Source organism: Drosophila subobscura, chromosome J, assembly GCF_008121235.1.
Source record: "Drosophila subobscura isolate 14011-0131.10 chromosome J, UCBerk_Dsub_1.0, whole genome shotgun sequence".
NCBI classification, from domain to species: domain Eukaryota; kingdom Metazoa; phylum Arthropoda; class Insecta; order Diptera; family Drosophilidae; genus Drosophila; species Drosophila subobscura.
Genome location: NC_048532.1, coordinates 19549548 through 19568324, shown reverse-complemented (window position 1 = coordinate 19568324; position 18777 = coordinate 19549548). Strand labels below are relative to the sequence as shown.

Here is an 18777-nt window from a genome sequence, read left to right as displayed (position 1 = left end):
AGTGGCGAGAAAATACGCAAAAATAGCGTTTGAACAAACACCAACAGCACCTAACTAGTTACTGCTAGAGGCTGCTTCCTAAAATATGTAAATTTTGACATCGAGTTAAGATGTTCACATGAAAATTACTTAATTTCCAAATTTCTTTTGAAACTATGCTACGACTACAAGCACTTCGTCCTGGGACATTTTTATTGTTTTGTCGGCAGGCAAGCAAGGCAGGGAAGACCATCGACTCGGATGCACTGGTGCGGCTGGAGGAGGGCTACAAGGAACTGGCCGCCTCCGACTCCAAGTCGCTGTTAAAGAAGCACCTTAAGAAGGACCTCTTCGACAAGTTAAAGAAGAAAACGACAGCATCCTTCAACTCCTCGCTGCTGGACTGCATTCAAACTGGGCTGAGCAACCACGACTCGGCCGTTGGAATCGTTGCTCCCGAACCAGAGGCATACAAAACATTTGCGGAAATCTTTGATCCCATTATCGAGGACTTTCACAAGGGCTTCAAGAAAACGGACAAGCACCCCGAGTGTTGCTTCGGCAAGTGCAATGATTTCGCCAATCTTGATCCCGACAACAAGTACATTCTGTCCACGCGTGTCCGCTGCGGACGATCCGTGAAGAACTTTCCCTTCATCTCCTGCCTGAGCGAGAGCGCATTTGCGGAGCTGGAGTCCATGATATCCGGTGCCTTGAACACGATGAGCGGCTCTTATAAAGGCAGCTACCTCCCGCTCAGCGGCATCGAAAAGTCCGTGCAACAGAAGCTCATTGACCAGCACTTCTTGTTCCGGGATTGCGACCGTTTCCTGAAGACGTCTGGTGCCAAGCGCTTTTGGCCCGCTGCACGCGGCATCTACTTCAACGAGGACCGCAATTTCGTGGTGTGGGTTAACGAAGAGGACCACCTCCGCATCATTTCAATGGAGAAGGGCGGGGACATCGGCAAGGTGTACGAACGCATGATCGGCGGCGTGGAGGTCTTGGAAAAGCACCTCGACTTTAGCCGTGACGAGCGTCTGGGCTATCTGACCTTCTGCCCCACTAATCTGGGCTCAACGATACGCGCATCTGTGCACATCAAGCTGCCCAATCTGTCGGACAATCCGAAGGAGTTTTGGAAGCTGATGGATAAATACAATCTGCAAAGGCGCGGCACCCGCGGCGAGCACACCAAGGTCGAGGGCGGTGTCTATGACATCTCAAACAAGCGTCGGGTGGGCCTAACTGAGTACGAGGCCGTCAAGGAGATGTACGATGGGATTCGTGCCCTAATCGATGCCGAAAACAAGATATTTAAATAGTAGCGGCCTTAATTATATTATTTTTTTAGTAATTTTAATTTAATGATTTTCGGTATATTCCCAAAATTAAAAATTCTGTTGCGGTATATTTCTGAGGGTCAGGCGGTATAACTTATCGATAACCGCGAAATAAATGGCGACAAGATAGATATATTTACTTATTTTGAAAACGGATTTACAAGCAACAAAAGTGCAAACAAAGTCCTGTACTTGAGGCAAAACACACCCAATTGTTGCTTTTCACTGCGGAGACAATCGAGCGCAATGTCGAGCTTACAGCGAACCATGCTCAAGGGCAAGTTGCCACCCACCATACCGAGCGGGCGCATTGGTAGAGCGTAAGTTTTTGCTAGGATGCTGCAGCTGTGTGGGATGGAGGGAGGGAGGAAGTGGAATGGCAAGCATCCAATTAATACCCAAATTGGTTAATTACAGAGACTCCTTCAAGAAGTCGCGCATACGTGACTACAAGCCGGGCATGTGGAACGAGTTCTTTGCCGAAAAGGAGGATGTCACGGTGGATGAGCAGCGAACTTTTCGTGTCTATCGCACCAAGAAGCCCGAGAAGCCGGGACCAGTTCTGTTGCTACTACATGGCGGTGGCTACTCGGCACTCACCTGGGCGCACTTTTGTGTATGTATTCCGCAGCTGTTTTGCCTTGGCGTTTGGCTTGCGTGTCTGCGAGATTATAAGATTATAATTATATTATTCATTTAATTTGCAGTCCGAGGTGACGAGTATGATACACTGCCAGTGCCTGTGCATTGACCTGAGAGGCCACGGGGACAGCAAGGTGGACGACGAGGATGACCTCTCGGCAGATACGATTTCAAAGTGAGTTGTCCTTGACGCAAGTCCAGTGTTCGAGTGTATTGATTTTTTTGCCCCTAGGGACATTGGCGATTTGATACTTAAACTGTATCCAGAGGAGGTGCCGCAACTCTTTTTGGTCGGCCACTCCATGGGAGGCGCTATTGCAGTCCATTTTGCTTCCATGTCATTGGTGCCCAACCTAATCGGCATCACCGTCATCGATGTTGTTGAGGGAACGGCCATGGAGGCGTTGGCCAGCATGCAAAGCTTCCTTCGCTCGCGTCCAAAGTATTTCCAGAGTATTCCCAATGCCATCGAATGGTGCATACGGAGCGGACAGGTGCGCAATGTCGACAGTGCCAAAGTCTCAATGCCCGGACAGATAATCAAGTGAGTGCGCTGCATAGTCATATTTTGCGAACATCTCTGACCGCCTCGCCCACTTGCAGCTGTACAACGAATCAGCTGGCAACGAATGACCTGCCATTACCCGATGACGTGCTGGAGGAGGCGCATCATAACAGCATGTTTCCCAATCCGTTCAGCATTTCCGAAGATGAAGAAGTTTCGCCACCAGGCGATGGCGAGGAAGGTAGCGCTGAAGGTTTAGCAGCCGGCACCGACTTTAAGAAACCCGTCACGACCAAGGAGGCGACTGAAGCTGCCAGAAAGTAAGCTTTTTATACCCTATGTACACATACACACAGATAACACTCCTTTCCCTTCAGTTACACCTGGCGCATCGATCTCTCAAAGTCGGAGAAGTACTGGGTGGGCTGGTTCTCGGGCCTGAGCGACAAGTTTCTCAACCTTCGATTGCCCAAGCAACTTCTCTTGGCCAGCATAGATGGATTGGATCGAACACTGACCGTCGGCCAAATGCAGGGTCGCTTCCAAATGCAAGTCTTGGCACGCTGCGGACATGCCGTGCACGAGGACCGTCCACACGAGGTTGCCGAGGTAATTAGCGGCTACTTGATACGCAATCGCTTCGCAGAGGCAGCCAGCGAATTCCGCAGCCACATGCCATCGTGTTGAGCGAATCGCAAGGGTCGCATGGCATCTATGGTTGAGCACAAGCAGAGGGTCACAAATATCTATTTTTGAATGGAGTATTACACTTTGAACTAGCAGATAGATGCATGCATAAACAGGAACAACCACAACAGGTAGAGCGTAGGAACAGATATATATATATATAGCCGTATATTCTATATATGCATATATACTTATACTTCAGTAACTTATTCGATATTTTTAATTAAATTTATGAATTTTTAACATCTCGTACTTTATACTCATTTTGCCAATAATCCCATGCAGGAGAATTCTTTATTGTTTTCGGGCTTCTTACATTGTTAAAAATGTGTGTGTATTAAATATGTGCCAGATCGAATGAAATTTTAACGATATCGAAATTACACAAATGCTAAAAGGTTGAATAAAGCTACTATTAATCAAATGTTAACTGAAAATCGCAACAAAATTTTAAATTTGGAACTTGGACGATGAACATATCTTGGCATTTATTGAATTGGTTAATTATATTTATATTATAAGCAACATTTAACACATAGATTATGTAACAGATCAACACATTTAGTCGACGAAGCGATAGCCACCGGTAGACTTCATCTTAATCTTCGACTCCAAGGCCTGGATGCGATGCAAGCGCTCGGATATCTGATCGCGAATCTCCTGGCGATACTTCTTGCCTTGGCCCAGCGATTCCATTTCGGTCAGCCACATGGCGCGCTCGTTGATCTGATCCAAGACTGCGAAAGAATGGAATGAATTACAAATCCCAAGGGGAAGCCATGCTGCACATACGTTCGTTGATGATGTCCTCCTCTGTTACGAGTTGCTCCTCACGCGGACGTCGCAGTGGTTTCACGGACGGATCGGCCAGATGTGTTCCAGCCATGGTAAACTGCAGCTGGGACTTGGCCTTCTCCCCGGCCATGCGATTATCTGTGGGTGGGCGGTAGTAGCTCATGTTGTAGGCACCACTGGCCTCAATCTGTCGTAGATTCTTGCGCTTGGCATTGCGAGCACGATCGAGAATGGCCAACGTCTCCTTGTCCGGGTCATTGTTGGTGTTGGGACGTGGCGGCTTGGGCAGCGGCAATGGCTCCCCATTGCGCAGACTCTCATCGATTTGCTTACGCATCAATATGGACATCTTGGACTCCTTGACGAGCACTAAGGGCACACGAAACGAAACTGATAGAACCGCACTGGTGGCATACGCGTCTGATGGCACTTACGACGAATCAATTCAGAGGTCTCCTTGCTGTACTTGACCTTGGTAGAGTGAAAGGCTCCAGCACCGCCCGGTGGAATGCGCTCACTTGGCCACAGGGGCAACTTCTCTGTGCTGCCTTGTGCGCCATCCTCCTGCTGCTCTTGCTGCTCCACCTTCAAGGCACCCGGCAGCGCCTTAAGCTGCACATTATTATAGCGATGTCGGCTCATTCTGTAAATCTAGAAAATTTTGCTTGGAACAAATTATGGAAAATTGCTGAACGTTTTCGTGTGAGAGCTAGCTTCGATATGAAGGATCCCAGACGTGTCGACAGTTTGTTTAACGCCCAAACAACTGGGAGGCCAAACGCATGGCAACCTGCGTTGTTAGGTTGTTAGGGAATCCAATAAACAGTGAGAGCGCTTTTAATTCTCGAAATAATTTATTTAAAATAAATATATGGTAGGTATTGTATGTGTGTATATGTGTAGGGTAGGTACACGCTTGGTTTTGGGGCTCGCATTTGATAAGCTGCAGGCCCTTCTCTCTCTCTATATTTCGGCAAACATTCAACACATGCCATGCCACCTGCCTCCACTCCGCTTCCTACACATCCAACTGCTGGTGGTGGCAGCCACTTGACAATCTTTAACTTGAACTTTTACAATAGTTTTGCGGATAACTTTGAACTCTCTATTTTCGCTAGTTTGCAATATACATTTACATTTATTTCGGCTTATCATTCCGTCTGGCCGTACAATATTTCGTTTATTTGTTGTTTGTTTTATAAATAAAAGCATTTTGCAATTTACAAATGGGTATTTGGAACTATGGACAAATAATGATAATGCGGAAACAATACAATTTCCATGCTTACAGTTTGTTCAGCTTTTTGTTTACATTAAAATAAAATTAGGCTACGCGGTCCTACGTATTCTTAGGGTATTCTTTTTTGGCTGCCTTATCGTTTTCAGCTCTGGCCCGTCTTAAGCTTAGGATGCGATCTACAGACGTAGTAAATATATACTCGTGTGTACAAATATCTAAAAAAAACAACTAAAACATAACAAATCGATCGATTGGATTGGCTTGCCATGTTTACAAATAAACAATTGACTAAAGCGAAACATAAGCATTAATCGTAGAGTTACAGGTATAGAATCAATGGAGACATTAATGACAATGATCTCATGCACGTTCGTCTGGCTGCATGTGCAACACGTTGTCCGACGGTACATGGTGAGGGGTTTGGGATGATAGTTTACGCCTTACTTAATACAAAATACAATATGTAGTTCCGATCGATTCACCAACTTACAAACACAAAACATTGAAACATTTCGAAACCTATTCGAAGATTGGTTTGCTTTTGGCTTTGTTTGTAGTTTTCGGTGTTCAGCAATTATGTTCCTTTAAATTTAAAATAAATTATGTGCATGTGTATATGTAGATAAACACATCCGTTATTTATGGGAGTTCTACTTCATTCAGCAAGCCACGTGGTTTTGATTCGCTCAAACAATTCTCAATTACTCAGTCCCTCTCCTCCATATCCAGCTCTCCTTCCTCCTCCTCCTTCTTCCTTTCTAGTGTTTATAGTTGCGAAAAAGTAATCTTAGTCAGTCTCATGGTCACGATGCAGAGTTCATTATGTAAATTTTTACTAGATAAACCATTTCTTTCGTCGTCTTCTTTGGGGGGGATCGGGGATCGGATCTGTGGATCTAATTTGTTTTGCTTTGTTTGGCGACGTGTGTTTTGGGTCGTGTTTGTGTGCTTGTCTTGCTTAGAATAGCGTAAAATGTTGATCAAATTTGGCCAAATTTTCCTACATAGAGAGAAGTGATTTATGTGATATAGTGTGTGTGTGTGAGTGTGTGTTGTGTGTGTGTGAGGTTGGGACGTGGCGTGTTAGTTGAACTACAAATGGCGACAACATTTACAAAACTTATACATTAATAACATTGGCCGCCCAAGGGGCATCTCTGCTGCCAGCCAGCCAGCTGGCCGAGCCCGGGCACAGGCGCAGGCTTCGTTAGGGGAATTCGTTCATTTGGGGCGGGGGGCAGGCGCGAAAGCAGCTAGAGCTCTTGTCACAGTTCCAAACGGCCAGCCGTTGGTCTGCGGAAAGCGGAGGCTCCGGGCACCGCCAGCGGGCCAGACACGACACACAGAGGAGCCCTGGCACACAATTATAAACTTAACATTTAAACAAACTATCAGAGCTTACTAACTAAAAACGATTACAAAACGTTTGCATGGGCTGCTGGGCGGGGGATTGTGGGGGAACAACGAGCATTACAATTAGACGCGACGCGACACAAAACATATAGGCGAATCTCTTACAGAACTAGATATAAAAACACATTCATGTTCGTTTTATGAAATCAATCTTCAAAACGCAGTGAACACAAAAAAACTGCTGGCAGCCACAAAGTTCCACTAAATCATCCCAGAGGCTCAGTTCATTGCCTGTTCAGTCATTTGGCGGCACAACGTCTCGAGCTGTTCCAGGCTCTTGAAGTCGTTCATTTTGTATTCGTGCGGTGCCATGCTCAGGCTGATTAACTGTCGCTGCGGCTGGGACAGGCAATGATCTGCAGTGTGATTGTTGTTCTTGCTGCTCTGCAAGCAGAGATTGTTGCTGCAGGCCCCACTATTGCCACCACCACCACCAGGACCTGGGCATAGGCAGCTGCCACTGCCGACTGCAGCGGCAGCAGCCGCCAGCAACTGCAGCTGTTGCTGGTTGATCAAATTGTTGTTCAGTATGTTGTTATTGTTGTTGTTGATTAGAATTTGCGGCGTATGCTGCTGTTCGCTCTGTTGCGACTCCTGATTCTGACTACTACTAACCATCACCACGGCGGCCATGGTCTTCTTTGGATGCTGCTCCGAACTGGACACTCCTCCATTTACACTCCCATTCCCGGTGAGGCCGTTAAGGCTGGGCTTGCGTGGCTGCTGCTGTGGCTGCTGACTTCTTGAATCCATGACCAGGCTGTCGTTGGAGCCATTGTTGTTGGTGAGCACCCCCTGGCCCGGCTTGAAGATCATTTGCTGCGGCTGCTGTGGCCCACCAGTCACCAAAATTAGGTTGTTCAGCGAGCGACGATGCGTCTGCTGTGCCGCCTGCTGTGGCAAGGCAGGGAAATGGTTGTGCTGCTGCAGCATCTGCTGCATTTGCTGGGCATGGTGATGCGACTTGAGTGGCTGCTGCTGCTGCTGCTGCTGCTGAGGATTGTTCATGAAGCTGGGATACGAAGAGCTCTTATACTGTGGCTGATGCGACGGACCGGCGTAGCCGTTGTAGTCGAATTGCTGGAGCGGCGGTGGCGGTGGCTGTTGCTGCTGCTGGTGATGCGGCAGTGGATGCTGCAGGCAGTTCAGCGAGAAATTCAACATGTCGTTGGAGTTCTTGCGATTGTTAATCCTATCGTTGCTGCCATTCTTTGTATCACACTTGCGACTCTTGCCATTCCATCTACAAACATAAATCAATAACAAAACTGGAAATAATTCAAAGCAAAGAATGAGACGCACCTGGGTTTGTTGATGTTGCCGCCAGTGGGTACGCCGGCAGTCTTCACATGGTGCATCTTCGAGACCATTGAGATTTTCAGCTTGGACAGCTTAAACTTGAGTTCCTTGAGTTGGTTGGCATGGTTCATGAATGCCTCGTTATGAATAGAGCGATCCAGAATCCACATGAACACACCCATTGTCTCATCGTCCTGGATACAGTAGGGATCCGCCTGCACGGCATTGCTGACCAAGTCGATGACCTTGAGGAAACGATGGCCAATGTTCTCCTCCGGTGGCCCCATGGCCTCTACGGGCTTCATCGGCGTCAGCACAATGTGTGTGAGCTCCTCGACAGCCGCACTGAGCTTCATCTGTCCGGTGTGCAGCTCCTGCTCCACCCTGCTGAGAATGTGCGCGCGCTCCTTCAGCTTGTCAATGCAGAGGGCCAGCTTGTGGGAGGCACCCTTGGTCACGCCCACGCTCTGGAGGAAATCCTCAGTAATCATCAGCATCTCCTCGTAGGTCATATTCTTGAACAGCTCAATGTACTTGTGCAGCCGCAGGGACTTCAGCCAGAGGCCTATGCCCGACATGCCGACATTGCGCGTCTGGAACTTGATGTAACCGGGCTTGAACTCATCCAGCCGCGTATCCGAGCCACTGTTGGCCATAGCTCCGCGCTGATGCTCAATGGAGAGGGAGAAACTCCTCGGTTTGTTGGCAAACTGTGCCAGATTCTCCGTGGAATTGGAGCAGTTGTCGTTGACAGTGATCACCGAGGAGTTGGATGACGATGAACAGCTGGAGATTGTTTGAGTGGTCAAGCTATTGGATCGCCGCGTCTTCAGAGCGGCAATTTTGCTGTCCAAACTCCAGCGATTGATGTCACCAAACTGATCGCCCACATTGCCCATCAATATCGAGGCGTAGGGCAGCTGTGGACCTGACGGAGGCGGTTGCAGCAGCTGTTGCTGGAGATGATGTGAGGAAGGCTGTAAGAGATAATTTAATATATTTCTGGGAAGACTCTATTGATAGGCTCCATTTCACTCACCTGTGGACAGAGATTGCTTATGCCGCTGGCCTCACCAACATCTGCCAGAGTGGGGGGCTCAAAGTCGAGGATTTCCGTGCCATTCTTGCTGAAGGACGTGTCATGGTCGTCGGTGCCACCGATGCCAAGCATTGAGCCCGCTGCAGCTCCCGCCACGACGCTGTTCACCAGCAAGGAGCTGTTGTCCAGCGACAGGCCTAAGCTATTCTGACTAGAAGCTAATTCGTTCAGGGTAATACCATTTAAATTATCACAGAGTGGATTGATCGATCCGCTGGAGCCCCCGCTGCCACGCCAATCGCCGCCAGTGAGCTTGTGCTGCTGCTGCTGTTGCTGCTTGCTGGGCGGGGCAATCGTTTGCCAGTCATTGCTGCGCGACGATCGCGAGCTGCTAGTGGTGCTGGTGGTGCACAAGCTGCTCCCCAGGTTGCTCAGCGACGAAGAGGCCACCGACGAGCAGGAAGCGGCCGAGGAACTAGCTGCCGATGAGCTGCCCGTGGAGCTGGTGCCCGCCACCAGCTGTGGCGATGGCTGCAGGAAGTAGCTACGATTCGTGAGACCAGCGGCGGCTGCCTGAATGTGGTCCTCGAGGTGTCGCAGCCAGATGTTAAGCGATCGTCGATCCTCGCTGCTTATGGCCGGATGAATGAGTAAGTAGGAGAAGATCTGCTGCACCAGCTCCGTGGGCACAATCTGCTGCATGGTGTCCTTGACAGCGGCCGGAATCAGGGTCATGTAGATGAGTTTGGCCTCATCGTTGCCCGGCTTCAGCAGCGGCAGCATGTTCAGCACCTCGTGGAGTATATCCTCCTTGCGGGCATACAGCTTCCTCTCATCACACTGCGAGGAGGTGGTGATCTGAAAGTCGCTGCCATAGCACGGCATCGAGTCCTTGTCGGAGGAGGAAGAGGACATGCCATCCAGCACATCGCACGGCTGAAATGTTTTGTATGCATTCAGCAGGTTCTGCAAGTAGACCGGATTGTTGGCATTGATGTCGATGACCACGCTGCTCAGATTTGTCTGCGAAGTGCCCAGATTCTGTGTCAAATTGTTGTCGATCGAATACTGAAGAAACTTTAGGCTCGGATAGCGCAGACGCTTCAGCAGTGCGTACATCACGACGGTTCGCTCGCAGTCGTTCCACTTCTCAAAGAGATTTGTCACTGTGGTCACCTGCTCGCAGAACAGCGCGTTCGCCGGCTGATGGGGATTGGGATTGGAATTGCAGTTGCTGTTGGCAATGGTATTGGTATTTGTATTGGTATGGGTGGTCTGTGCAGCGCCTGTTTTCGCGGGCGTTGTCGTAGATATGGCCTCCTTGTGGGAGTGTGCCTGTGTGGGTGTGGAGGTTGTGGGCTGCATGTCATTCAATGCATTGTTGGAGTTTGAGTTGCTGTCGATGCCGCAGGACATCCCGATGTCTGTTGTGCCAGTTGAGTACTTCATCTCGTTGTTGTTTCGGTTTGTAGTTTGTTCCGTTTTTGGGAATATGTTAAGTGTGGTTTATATTTGTGGTACTGCAACTGTGGCGTCTTCTTTGTTGGATTATTTGGTAGCGTTCCTGCAAAATAAATGTTTGTTTTCGTTAGTGAGTGATATACCAGTTAGTGTAGAGTACCCCTACTGATCCCATTCGATCCGATCCCTCAAGCACATGATCAATCAATTTCAAGTTTATTTTCCCAAGAATTTGTCACCTGTTGCCGTTGTTGTGGCCGATAATAAAATAAACCCAAGCCACAGACGCAAACACCTCTCAAAAGTTAATCAAATCAATTCTTTCGCTAATTTTATAAATTTACAAGCCAAGCGACAGCAACAACAAGAGCACGCAGCACACAGCCCGAGCAGCGGCAGTACTGGCTACAATAATAATCTATCTGTAATTGGCAAAAGGGAAATTAGCATTTGCCATGGGTTCCGTCCCAGTCCGTCGATCGGGGCTTATCAGGGCAGCAAATAAACAGCAAGCAAATACATAACACCTTCCGCGACTTGCTTTTCGCATTCGATTCGATGGTAAATCAATAAAATGGCAAACAGTTTAGATGGGAAATCATTAGAATTCGGTTTCTATATGCCAAAGGGACCAAAAGGAGAGTGACAGGGGCAGTCGCGGTAGCTCGCACTTTTCATTTAATTTCCATTGCTTTTGTGTGCTCATTTCGAATCTTGTTTCTGTTGCCTTTGCTTTTGCGACTTTCTTCGATTTTTTTTTCTTTTCTGCTTTTGCTATCTACTGTTATAATTTAAAGCCGAGGCAACGCAACCCCCCGCACCACTCCTCTCCCAACCATGCTCTTAGCAATGCAGAGTTGTTTTAGTATGGGTGCGTGTGGTGTGTGTGTTCGTTCGTGTGTGCTGTAAGCAGACATTAAAACATAACGGGGCCCAATTACTGTATTAAACGCGGAGCTGGGGAATTTACTGATGTTTACTTTTTTATATTTAACTTTTTGGACGAAATTTCACATTTCTTGTTGTTTAATTGTTGCCAAGCCAATGCACCATTACATTTAATATGGGGGAGAGAGGGAGATGGAACCATTATCTCGCGCTGCAAACTAACGGTAAATATGCATGGCTGATCTGGTCCAATCTTTGAGGTTATGTTAGATCCTAACCGGCTTTGAATATAACTGCAATATTCCCAAAGTTCAATAGACGATCGGAAAACACACACACTCCACACACAATGAACGCTCTGATCCTTCCAGACTTTCACGGGGGGAATTTGAGACCAAACTCACAATGCGGCGTCGTTGTCTGTCGAATTTTGTGCCCGTTCAGCCGCGATCGCACCCGTTTTGCATGTTTTACGTATTTTTTTTGCATGCACAATATAAATTTGATTATCTGTAGTTGAGCAAATACACAATACAGAGGGAACTAGACGCCACGGAAAACAGTTTTGTTTGTATTAAATAAACGAAGATGAGAACTGAACTGAAAAATGCTGCAACGACAAGCAACAGACAGCAGGCACTCTGGGGAGCACTGAGGAGGATGACCGGCAGGCAGAGTGACGAGATGATGGCGAATGATTGGCGCTGGCGTCAGCAGTGTGTGGCGTTTTAGAAAATGGTGGAGCTTGCGAAAATCAAGGAGAGAGCGAAACGGGAAAGGGAACGGCCACGGGCACGGGAACGGAACGAAGCGCGCCTTTTTTCTGACAGCCAAAGGAACGATGCTACTGTCAGAAAAACGGGGGAGACCTTGCATGCGAGTGTGTGTGTGTGAGTGAGTGTGACACACTGAGAATGCATGAAGCATTGCAATGCAGAGGCAAAAATTGCGGCAAATTACATGAGAGAGAGAAAACGTTACAGGGCGGCAGGCAGGGGAGGAATTCGCTCTCCTACTCTCTTCTCGCAGTCCGATGCTGTCGCTGCTGCTGGCTTTGCACACAATTGTTTTCATTTACACTCACTTTCCGTTCCGTCTTTTGCTCGTGGCGCGAGGGAGAGGGAAGGGAGGAGCAGGCGGTTTGTTGTTTTCACCACAGACCCACACACACACTCACACACAAGCACATGCACAACATATATATTAGCCCCCAAAATCACGCCCCACCCACCTAACCATGGTCGTTGTCGTCGTCGGCCAGACAACAAAAATATATAGCTAGCTACACTATACAACTGCGCTTGTGCCAAAATCGTTCTATTTTTCAATTACCTTTTTGCTTTCTATTCGCCTGCTGCAAACCTTGAAATTATTTTCTGTTGCAATTCACAGTTTTGATTGCTTCGAAACACGAAATTTAAGCATATTTCGCTAATTTGATATGCTATCAGAGCGCACATTTATTAATTTATAATTTTCACCTTCGCTATATGTATGTGTGTATTTTTTATTAGCGCTTTCTGGCTGCTTTTCTTGTTGTTTTTGCTAAATCATAACTACACATCGCCTTTTTTAGCCACACATTTGCTGCGCCTCCACGCAACGTGTTTTCTTTTCCGAGCCGCGATAGAGAACTGCACACACTTGCATGTGATTATATGAACATTCTTGCCGTTTATTCCATATTTTTCAGCAAAATTAATTAATTATTTATTCCCGAACGCGCAACCAGTGTGACCGCGGAGTTATCAATAAAGCATACCGAGAGACCCTCGGAAATATACCGAAATAAAAACAATCATTTTTTAAATATACTGTAAATATACCGAAAGTCTTAAATCATTTTCCTCGATTTTGATCTTCTGTTTAATATTACCAGCTAGGGAAAACTCTCAGCTTTAAAACTGTAATTTTACTGGAGTCTTCATTCAATTCTCCACAAGATTGGCTGACATTTATGACTTATTTTTATTGGATTGATTTCAAAATAAGGTTAAAACTAAAAAGGTCAAGCAACAAAAATGGCATTAAAAGTTACGTGGGCAGTGGAATGTTACGTCATTTGACAATTTGTTGCTGGCCAACCGATAATATAGTAAAGAATGGGCACGTGTGTACCCTATTTCCAAAATATAATATAACAATTCCATTTTACCAGCTGCTCTTAAAGTTTTCATATATTTTCTATATGTATATATGTACCATATATCTGTATCTATTTTCTGCATAATTTCGTTACGATGGCTCACCAGAACAGATTGATTTGTTTTTTTGCATTGATTCGAGTTAGAGAGTTTCAAAGTTACTCCTATTGAGGTATTGAGGATATCCATCCTTCCAAGGGTACTAAATATTGCTTATTCCGTTTCAAATGTTGCTGGCCCATTCAAATTATGTTGCCAACGGTAAAATTTGTAAGTGAGGATGTTACTACATGTTTCTAACACATCAACTACATGGTGTGTAAAAACGTTTGACCCAATTTTGGACAGTTGGTATTTGACTGGATATTAAGCCCACTTCAAGTGGATCTGCGGTTTACCTCTCAAGTTGTTCGCCTGTTTAAATAGAAGGTGGATAAGTGGGTTAAGTTCGATAACTATTAAAGTATCGGTGTATATTATGGTATATTCTTAAATTTATCGGTATATACGGCTGAGGGTCACACTGGTGCAGAAGGAAAATGAAAATTGTTATTGGAAAATTGTGGCTGCATTACAAATTATCATGAACAGGGCACCAAAACGATATGAGCAACAGCTTTGGCACACACAGCAGTACATGCAAGTTCTATTTACCGCAATAAACCACTAGTTACGCGAGAATCCCAGCGAAACGCACACAAACACTACGACAACATATTGGCAGCCAACCGACAGTCAGCGAAAAGAATGTTTGCCCAAACGGAATCGCAGAAGACGAGCTTCCTGGAGCAGACGAAGGCGGCCAGGGAGGAGCGGGCGCTGGAGAAGCGCCGTGAGTCGGCCGCCATCCTGCTTCAGTCTACCCTCAAAGGATATGCGTCGCGCCGGAAATATCAGAAGCGTATCATGTAAGCCCTCATCCCATCCATTGGCACCAACTACTACAGATACTCCCTCCACCTTCTTTGTAGCAACGATTTTGATGCGGTATTTGTGCCGGGACAGGATGAGAAGGATACGGAACTGGAGCTGACTGCCGTTAATGTGTATCCTGTGCTCCGTCGCTATCTCACGCAAATCAAATTGGACAAGAAGGATATGAAGGCGCGCGAGCGTCTGGAGATCATCTGCCGCTACGTCAACAAGGCCATGGAGGCGGAGAATCCAAGGCTCTCCTACGCGGCCCTCTGCCTGCACAAGGAGCGCAGTCTACCCTGGATCGCGCACATCAAGCTATTGCTAACCAACTGCCTGCTGCTGCTGCCAGAACTGAAGCCTGAGAATCATGCCGACAGCCTGTCGCTTGCCCTCTTCCTCCACACTCTGATTGTGTTTACTGCCCCCAAATCCTGGGCCATACTGCGGAATGCCACATTTGGAGGCCTCCAGCCAGCCATGCAGAAGGTCTGCTGCAACATTCAGGGGCACCTGGTGCAACACGGTTTCTACAGGACCATGCGCGTGAGTAGTCCTCTCAGTTTATCCGCTTATAAAGTGCTTAAAATGTCCATCCTTTAGATGGTGCTGCTGCGGGGCACGGCACGCGAGGAATTGTCCGTGAAAACCGTCACCCTCGTGGCCATTATCACGCTCTGTCTGCGCCCGCTGATCGACGGCGACTACAGTCGCAACCTGTTGAGCCAGTTTCTATCGGAGATTCTCTCTGTGCCGGCTCTCATCTATCACTTGAACCAGAGCGTGCCCCAGTGCATAGAGCAGTTCTCGTCCATGGGTCTGCTGAAGAAGGCATTGAGCATCTCCGAGGACTTCCAATGGTTCGAGGAGTTCGGTGCTAGCATGCCGGGAACCAAGTCGCTGGCATTCCTGGGAAACATTGTCAACTTGTTCAACATTGATGGCCACGCGGAGGCCAAAGTGCTGGCCTATCCATTGCTGATTGTAAGTCGAAAAACATAAATTTTCCTTCGCAATTTAAATTCTATTTGTTGCATAGGAAACCACCACAACGCTGCTGGAACTGATACCCAACACGGTGACCACCAAAGGAGTGTTTACGCAATGGCACGAGCTGCTTGGCTGGCACACACCCGGCACAGAGCCCGCCCAGAATCAGAATGTGGCGTTGATCAAGAAACAATTTCACATGCTGTGGGATAGCCGCTGCATCAAGGTGCTCCTGGGGGATATCCTGAAGGAAATCAATGTTAACTACGAGCGCATCGAGTTCCAGTCTCCCCAGCAGCCTTCCACATCGAATCTGCTGCGACGCGCCCTCGAGCGCAGCTCCAATTGCGGTGTGACGCTCATTGGCGGCAACACAGCCAGCAAGCAGAGCAAACAGGCCAAACAGCCGTGGCGCAAGCTGGACAATGCCGATGTGGTGCACGTGTCGCGCATTTGCGGCATGTACTACGCGGCCCTCAGCACGCTCTCCCAAATGAAGCTGGACATTCTGACGGGAATCTGCTACAACGACAATGTGCTGTACGACATTTGGCTGCTGCTGACCTCGCTGGGCCCCAACTGCGGCATGAAGGAGTATCTGGATCTGCTGAAGAGCGAGACCAGCCTCCAGAAGCCACAGACAGCCATGTTGATGTTATTCTGCGACTGCATGACGCACTACGTTACGTGAGTAGATCCATCCAGTGATTCCTCAGGCATGTCCTAAATGTTTTTCCATTTCTGTGTAGAATTCTCGACGAGTATGAAATGTACACGGAGCAGAATCCCTTTCGGCTAAACGATTATGTCATGCTGACCTATTTTCTAAACAATATGCTGTACAAGCTGATCAACGATAACATTTTGGGTGAGTTGGCACTTTGGTTGATCAACATTTAGCAGCCACTTATCCGCTGTGCATTATCCTTTTGCAGGCGCCAAGAACATTGTTCAGAATCCCGTCTTTCTCTCGCTGCACACTCTTCTGCTCTGTTTGTATCGTCGCGACTGCCGGCGCCCGTTTACGCCAACAAATCATTGGCTCATACCGGAAGTGAAGCCTTCCACGTTCATCAACGATTTGGAGAAGGCCAAGCGGAATGCCATGCTGCTGCTGGCCAAGATGCCGCACATAATTCCACACGATGATCGCGTCAAGCTTTTCCGCAAGTTCGTGCAAAACGAAAAGGCTGTCATGGGGCTGACGGAGAGCGCGTGTGCCTCGCCCCGCTCAGCACTGATTGTCATCCATCGGGAGCGTATTGTGGAGGATGGCTACCGGCAGCTGGCCGCACAGCCCACGCATGCCCTGAAGGGCGTCATTCGGGTGCGTTTCATAAATCAGCAGGGACTACACGAGGCGGGCATCGATCAGGACGGTGTGTTCAAGGAGTTCCTGGAGGAGACAATCAAGAAGGTGTTCGATCCGTCGCTGAATCTGTTCAAAACCACCTCGGATCAACGACTCTATCCATCGCCGATCTCCTACGTGCAGGACAATCACCTGCTGCTCTTTGAGTTTGTGGGCCGCATGCTGGGCAAGGCCGTCTACGAGGGCATCGTGGTGGATGTGCCCTTCGCCTCGTTCTTCCTCTCCCAGCTGCTGGGGCAGACACAGCAGGCCCTCTACTCCTGCATGGATGAGCTGCCCTCGCTGGACGCTGAACTCTATCGCAGTCTCACCTTCATCAAGCACTACAAGCAGGACGTGGCCGAACTGAATCTAACCTTCTCCGTGGACCAGGATGTAATGGGCAAGATTGTCACCCACGAGCTGCATCCCGGCGGCAAGGGGCGTGTGGTCAACGATCACAACAAGCTGGTCTACATCCACTACATGGCCTACTTCCACATGAACACACAGATTCGCGAGCAGACGCAGGCCTTCAATCGAGGCTTTCGCAGCATTGTCAACCCCGAGTGGCTGTCGCTCTTCTCGCCCCCCGAACTGCAGCGTCTCATCTCGGGCGACACGGCGCCATTGGATTTGAGGGACTTGCGCAAGCATACGCAGTATTATGGCGGATTTCATGATTCTCATCGCGTGGTTGGCTGGCTCTGGGATATTCTGGGCAAGGATTTCACAGAGGACGAGCGCAAGCTGTTCCTGAAGGTGAGTACCTGGAAGGAGACAGTGTCTAAGGCTATCTATTTAATGCATTTTCTACTCGACAGTTTGTTACCAGCTGCTCGAAGCCTCCGCTGCTGGGCTTTGCCCACCTGGAGCCGCCCTTCTCCATACGCTGTGTGGAGGTGGGCGACGACGAGGACACTGGCGACACCATAGGTAGCGTGATACGCGGCTTCTTTACCATACGCAAAAAGGATCCACTCAACCGTCTGCCCACCTCCTCGACCTGCTTCAATCTGCTGAAGCTGCCGAACTATCAGAAAAAGTCTACGCTGCGGGACAAACTGCGCTATGCCGTGAGCAGCAACACGGGCTTCGAGCTGTCGTAAGTTGGGTGTCATATCAGGGACTGCCGTGCGACAATCTTGCTGAATTCTCTTGCACATATTCCTACCCCCAGCCCAACCCACCCCACCCCTGTGCTTTATTCACATTTTATGTTATTCCTTTTTAAGTATTTCTCGCGGTGTAAATTTGTTTTGTTTTGTGGCAAGGAAACATGCGGCAAGGAAACACACACAATTATTTAGAAAAAACAAATAAATATAAACTTATAGCTGTGATAAAACTATAATAAAAACTAATAACGAAGTGTACACACAACCAAAATACCAATCGAATGCTGAATTACAAATATTAGAAATAATAATTCGATTTTGGTTGAAGAACTTTACGATGGAATTAAATGATATCCAACACACACACACACACTCACACACATACATATGTCTGTTACATTGTAAACCACGAAAAAAACAGCAACAATAAATCTAAATGTCTGATTCATGTGCAAAATGTAAAGCCGCTCGCTGCTTGCTGTTTATCTGATTCGTTTGCCTAAGCGCGTTCCCTGCGATAACAAACAAATGGAAAGGAAGGAAGCCAAACGGCAGCAATTAGTGAACGTTGTTCAAATTTCCCCGGGTTTTTCCAACTCAACCAATGAATGAAAATGAACATCGGAATGCAATGAAGATGAGTCCGCGCGAGCTAATGACACAAATCCGTCTGGACGGGGTCTTGGCTCCTGGACATCCGCTAATTGCCTGAGTCACACAAGGGTCGACGAGTGCACTTAGGCATACCATTTGGATAAGCAATCCGGAAATATTGCAAAGAGTTTATGCAAAGCTAGTCAAATTACCGGAAATTGCATGTCCAGACTTGGCTGACTAATGACTTGCCATCGTAATGGGAAATGCGATATGGGTTGGTCCTTCCTCCCTCTCTTATCCTGCTGACCCGCATTAAATCTGGCTGCTCGAATGTTATTTGACATTTTTATTCGATATGTTTTATATGGCAT

At 47.8% G+C, this 18777-nt stretch overlaps 5 protein-coding genes across 7 annotated transcripts; 3 read left to right on the top strand and 2 right to left on the bottom strand.

Annotated features, from left to right (window-relative positions):
* The first annotated feature begins 100 nt into the window (after positions 1 to 100).
* Positions 101 to 1331, top strand: LOC117895239 (arginine kinase-like). The gene has a single exon (XM_034802748.1). The coding sequence runs from the start codon at positions 156 to 158 to the stop codon at positions 1302 to 1304; it is 1149 nt and encodes a 382-aa protein (XP_034658639.1). The 5' UTR covers positions 101 to 155; the 3' UTR covers positions 1305 to 1331.
* A 96-nt stretch (positions 1332 to 1427) lies between these two features.
* LOC117895238 (protein phosphatase methylesterase 1) lies at positions 1428 to 3399 on the top strand. Its single transcript, XM_034802747.1, has 6 exons — positions 1428 to 1642; positions 1740 to 1938; positions 2030 to 2139; positions 2197 to 2508; positions 2568 to 2789; positions 2847 to 3399. The coding sequence occupies exons 1-6, from the start codon at positions 1569 to 1571 to the stop codon at positions 3154 to 3156; spliced, it is 1227 nt and encodes a 408-aa protein (XP_034658638.1). The 5' UTR covers positions 1428 to 1568; the 3' UTR covers positions 3157 to 3399.
* Positions 3400 to 3667: 268 nt separating this feature from the next.
* LOC117895240 (UPF0193 protein EVG1 homolog) lies at positions 3668 to 4697 on the bottom strand. Its single transcript, XM_034802749.1, has 3 exons — positions 4386 to 4697; positions 3949 to 4320; positions 3668 to 3893 (listed from the first exon to the last, which is right to left on the bottom strand). The coding sequence occupies exons 1-3, from the start codon at positions 4591 to 4593 to the stop codon at positions 3718 to 3720; spliced, it is 756 nt and encodes a 251-aa protein (XP_034658640.1). The 5' UTR covers positions 4594 to 4697; the 3' UTR covers positions 3668 to 3717.
* Positions 4698 to 4877: 180 nt separating this feature from the next.
* Positions 4878 to 13023, bottom strand: LOC117895235 (protein Smaug). 3 transcript variants are annotated; one of them, XM_034802742.1, is made up of 5 exons: positions 12624 to 13023; positions 8943 to 10506; positions 7907 to 8880; positions 6710 to 7847; positions 4878 to 6191 (listed from the first exon to the last, which is right to left on the bottom strand). In XM_034802742.1, exons 2-4 carry the CDS (start codon positions 10389 to 10391, stop codon positions 6824 to 6826), a joined length of 3447 nt encoding a protein of 1148 aa, XP_034658633.1. In that variant the 5' UTR covers positions 10392 to 10506; positions 12624 to 13023; the 3' UTR covers positions 4878 to 6191; positions 6710 to 6823. The 3 variants fall into 3 exon arrangements, with proteins under 3 accessions (XP_034658633.1, XP_034658632.1, XP_034658635.1); XM_034802741.1 differs by lacking the exon at positions 12624 to 13023 and adding an exon at positions 11696 to 12002; XM_034802744.1 differs by lacking the exon at positions 12624 to 13023 and adding an exon at positions 11696 to 12001 and having other exon boundaries at positions 7220 to 7847.
* Positions 13024 to 13951: 928 nt separating this feature from the next.
* On the top strand, positions 13952 to 18075 carry LOC117895236 (ubiquitin-protein ligase E3B). Its single transcript, XM_034802745.1, has 7 exons — positions 13952 to 14343; positions 14407 to 14896; positions 14954 to 15334; positions 15390 to 16027; positions 16090 to 16208; positions 16276 to 17453; positions 17516 to 18075. The coding sequence occupies exons 1-7, from the start codon at positions 14183 to 14185 to the stop codon at positions 17798 to 17800; spliced, it is 3252 nt and encodes a 1083-aa protein (XP_034658636.1). The 5' UTR covers positions 13952 to 14182; the 3' UTR covers positions 17801 to 18075.
* Positions 18076 to 18777: the final 702 nt, after the last annotated feature.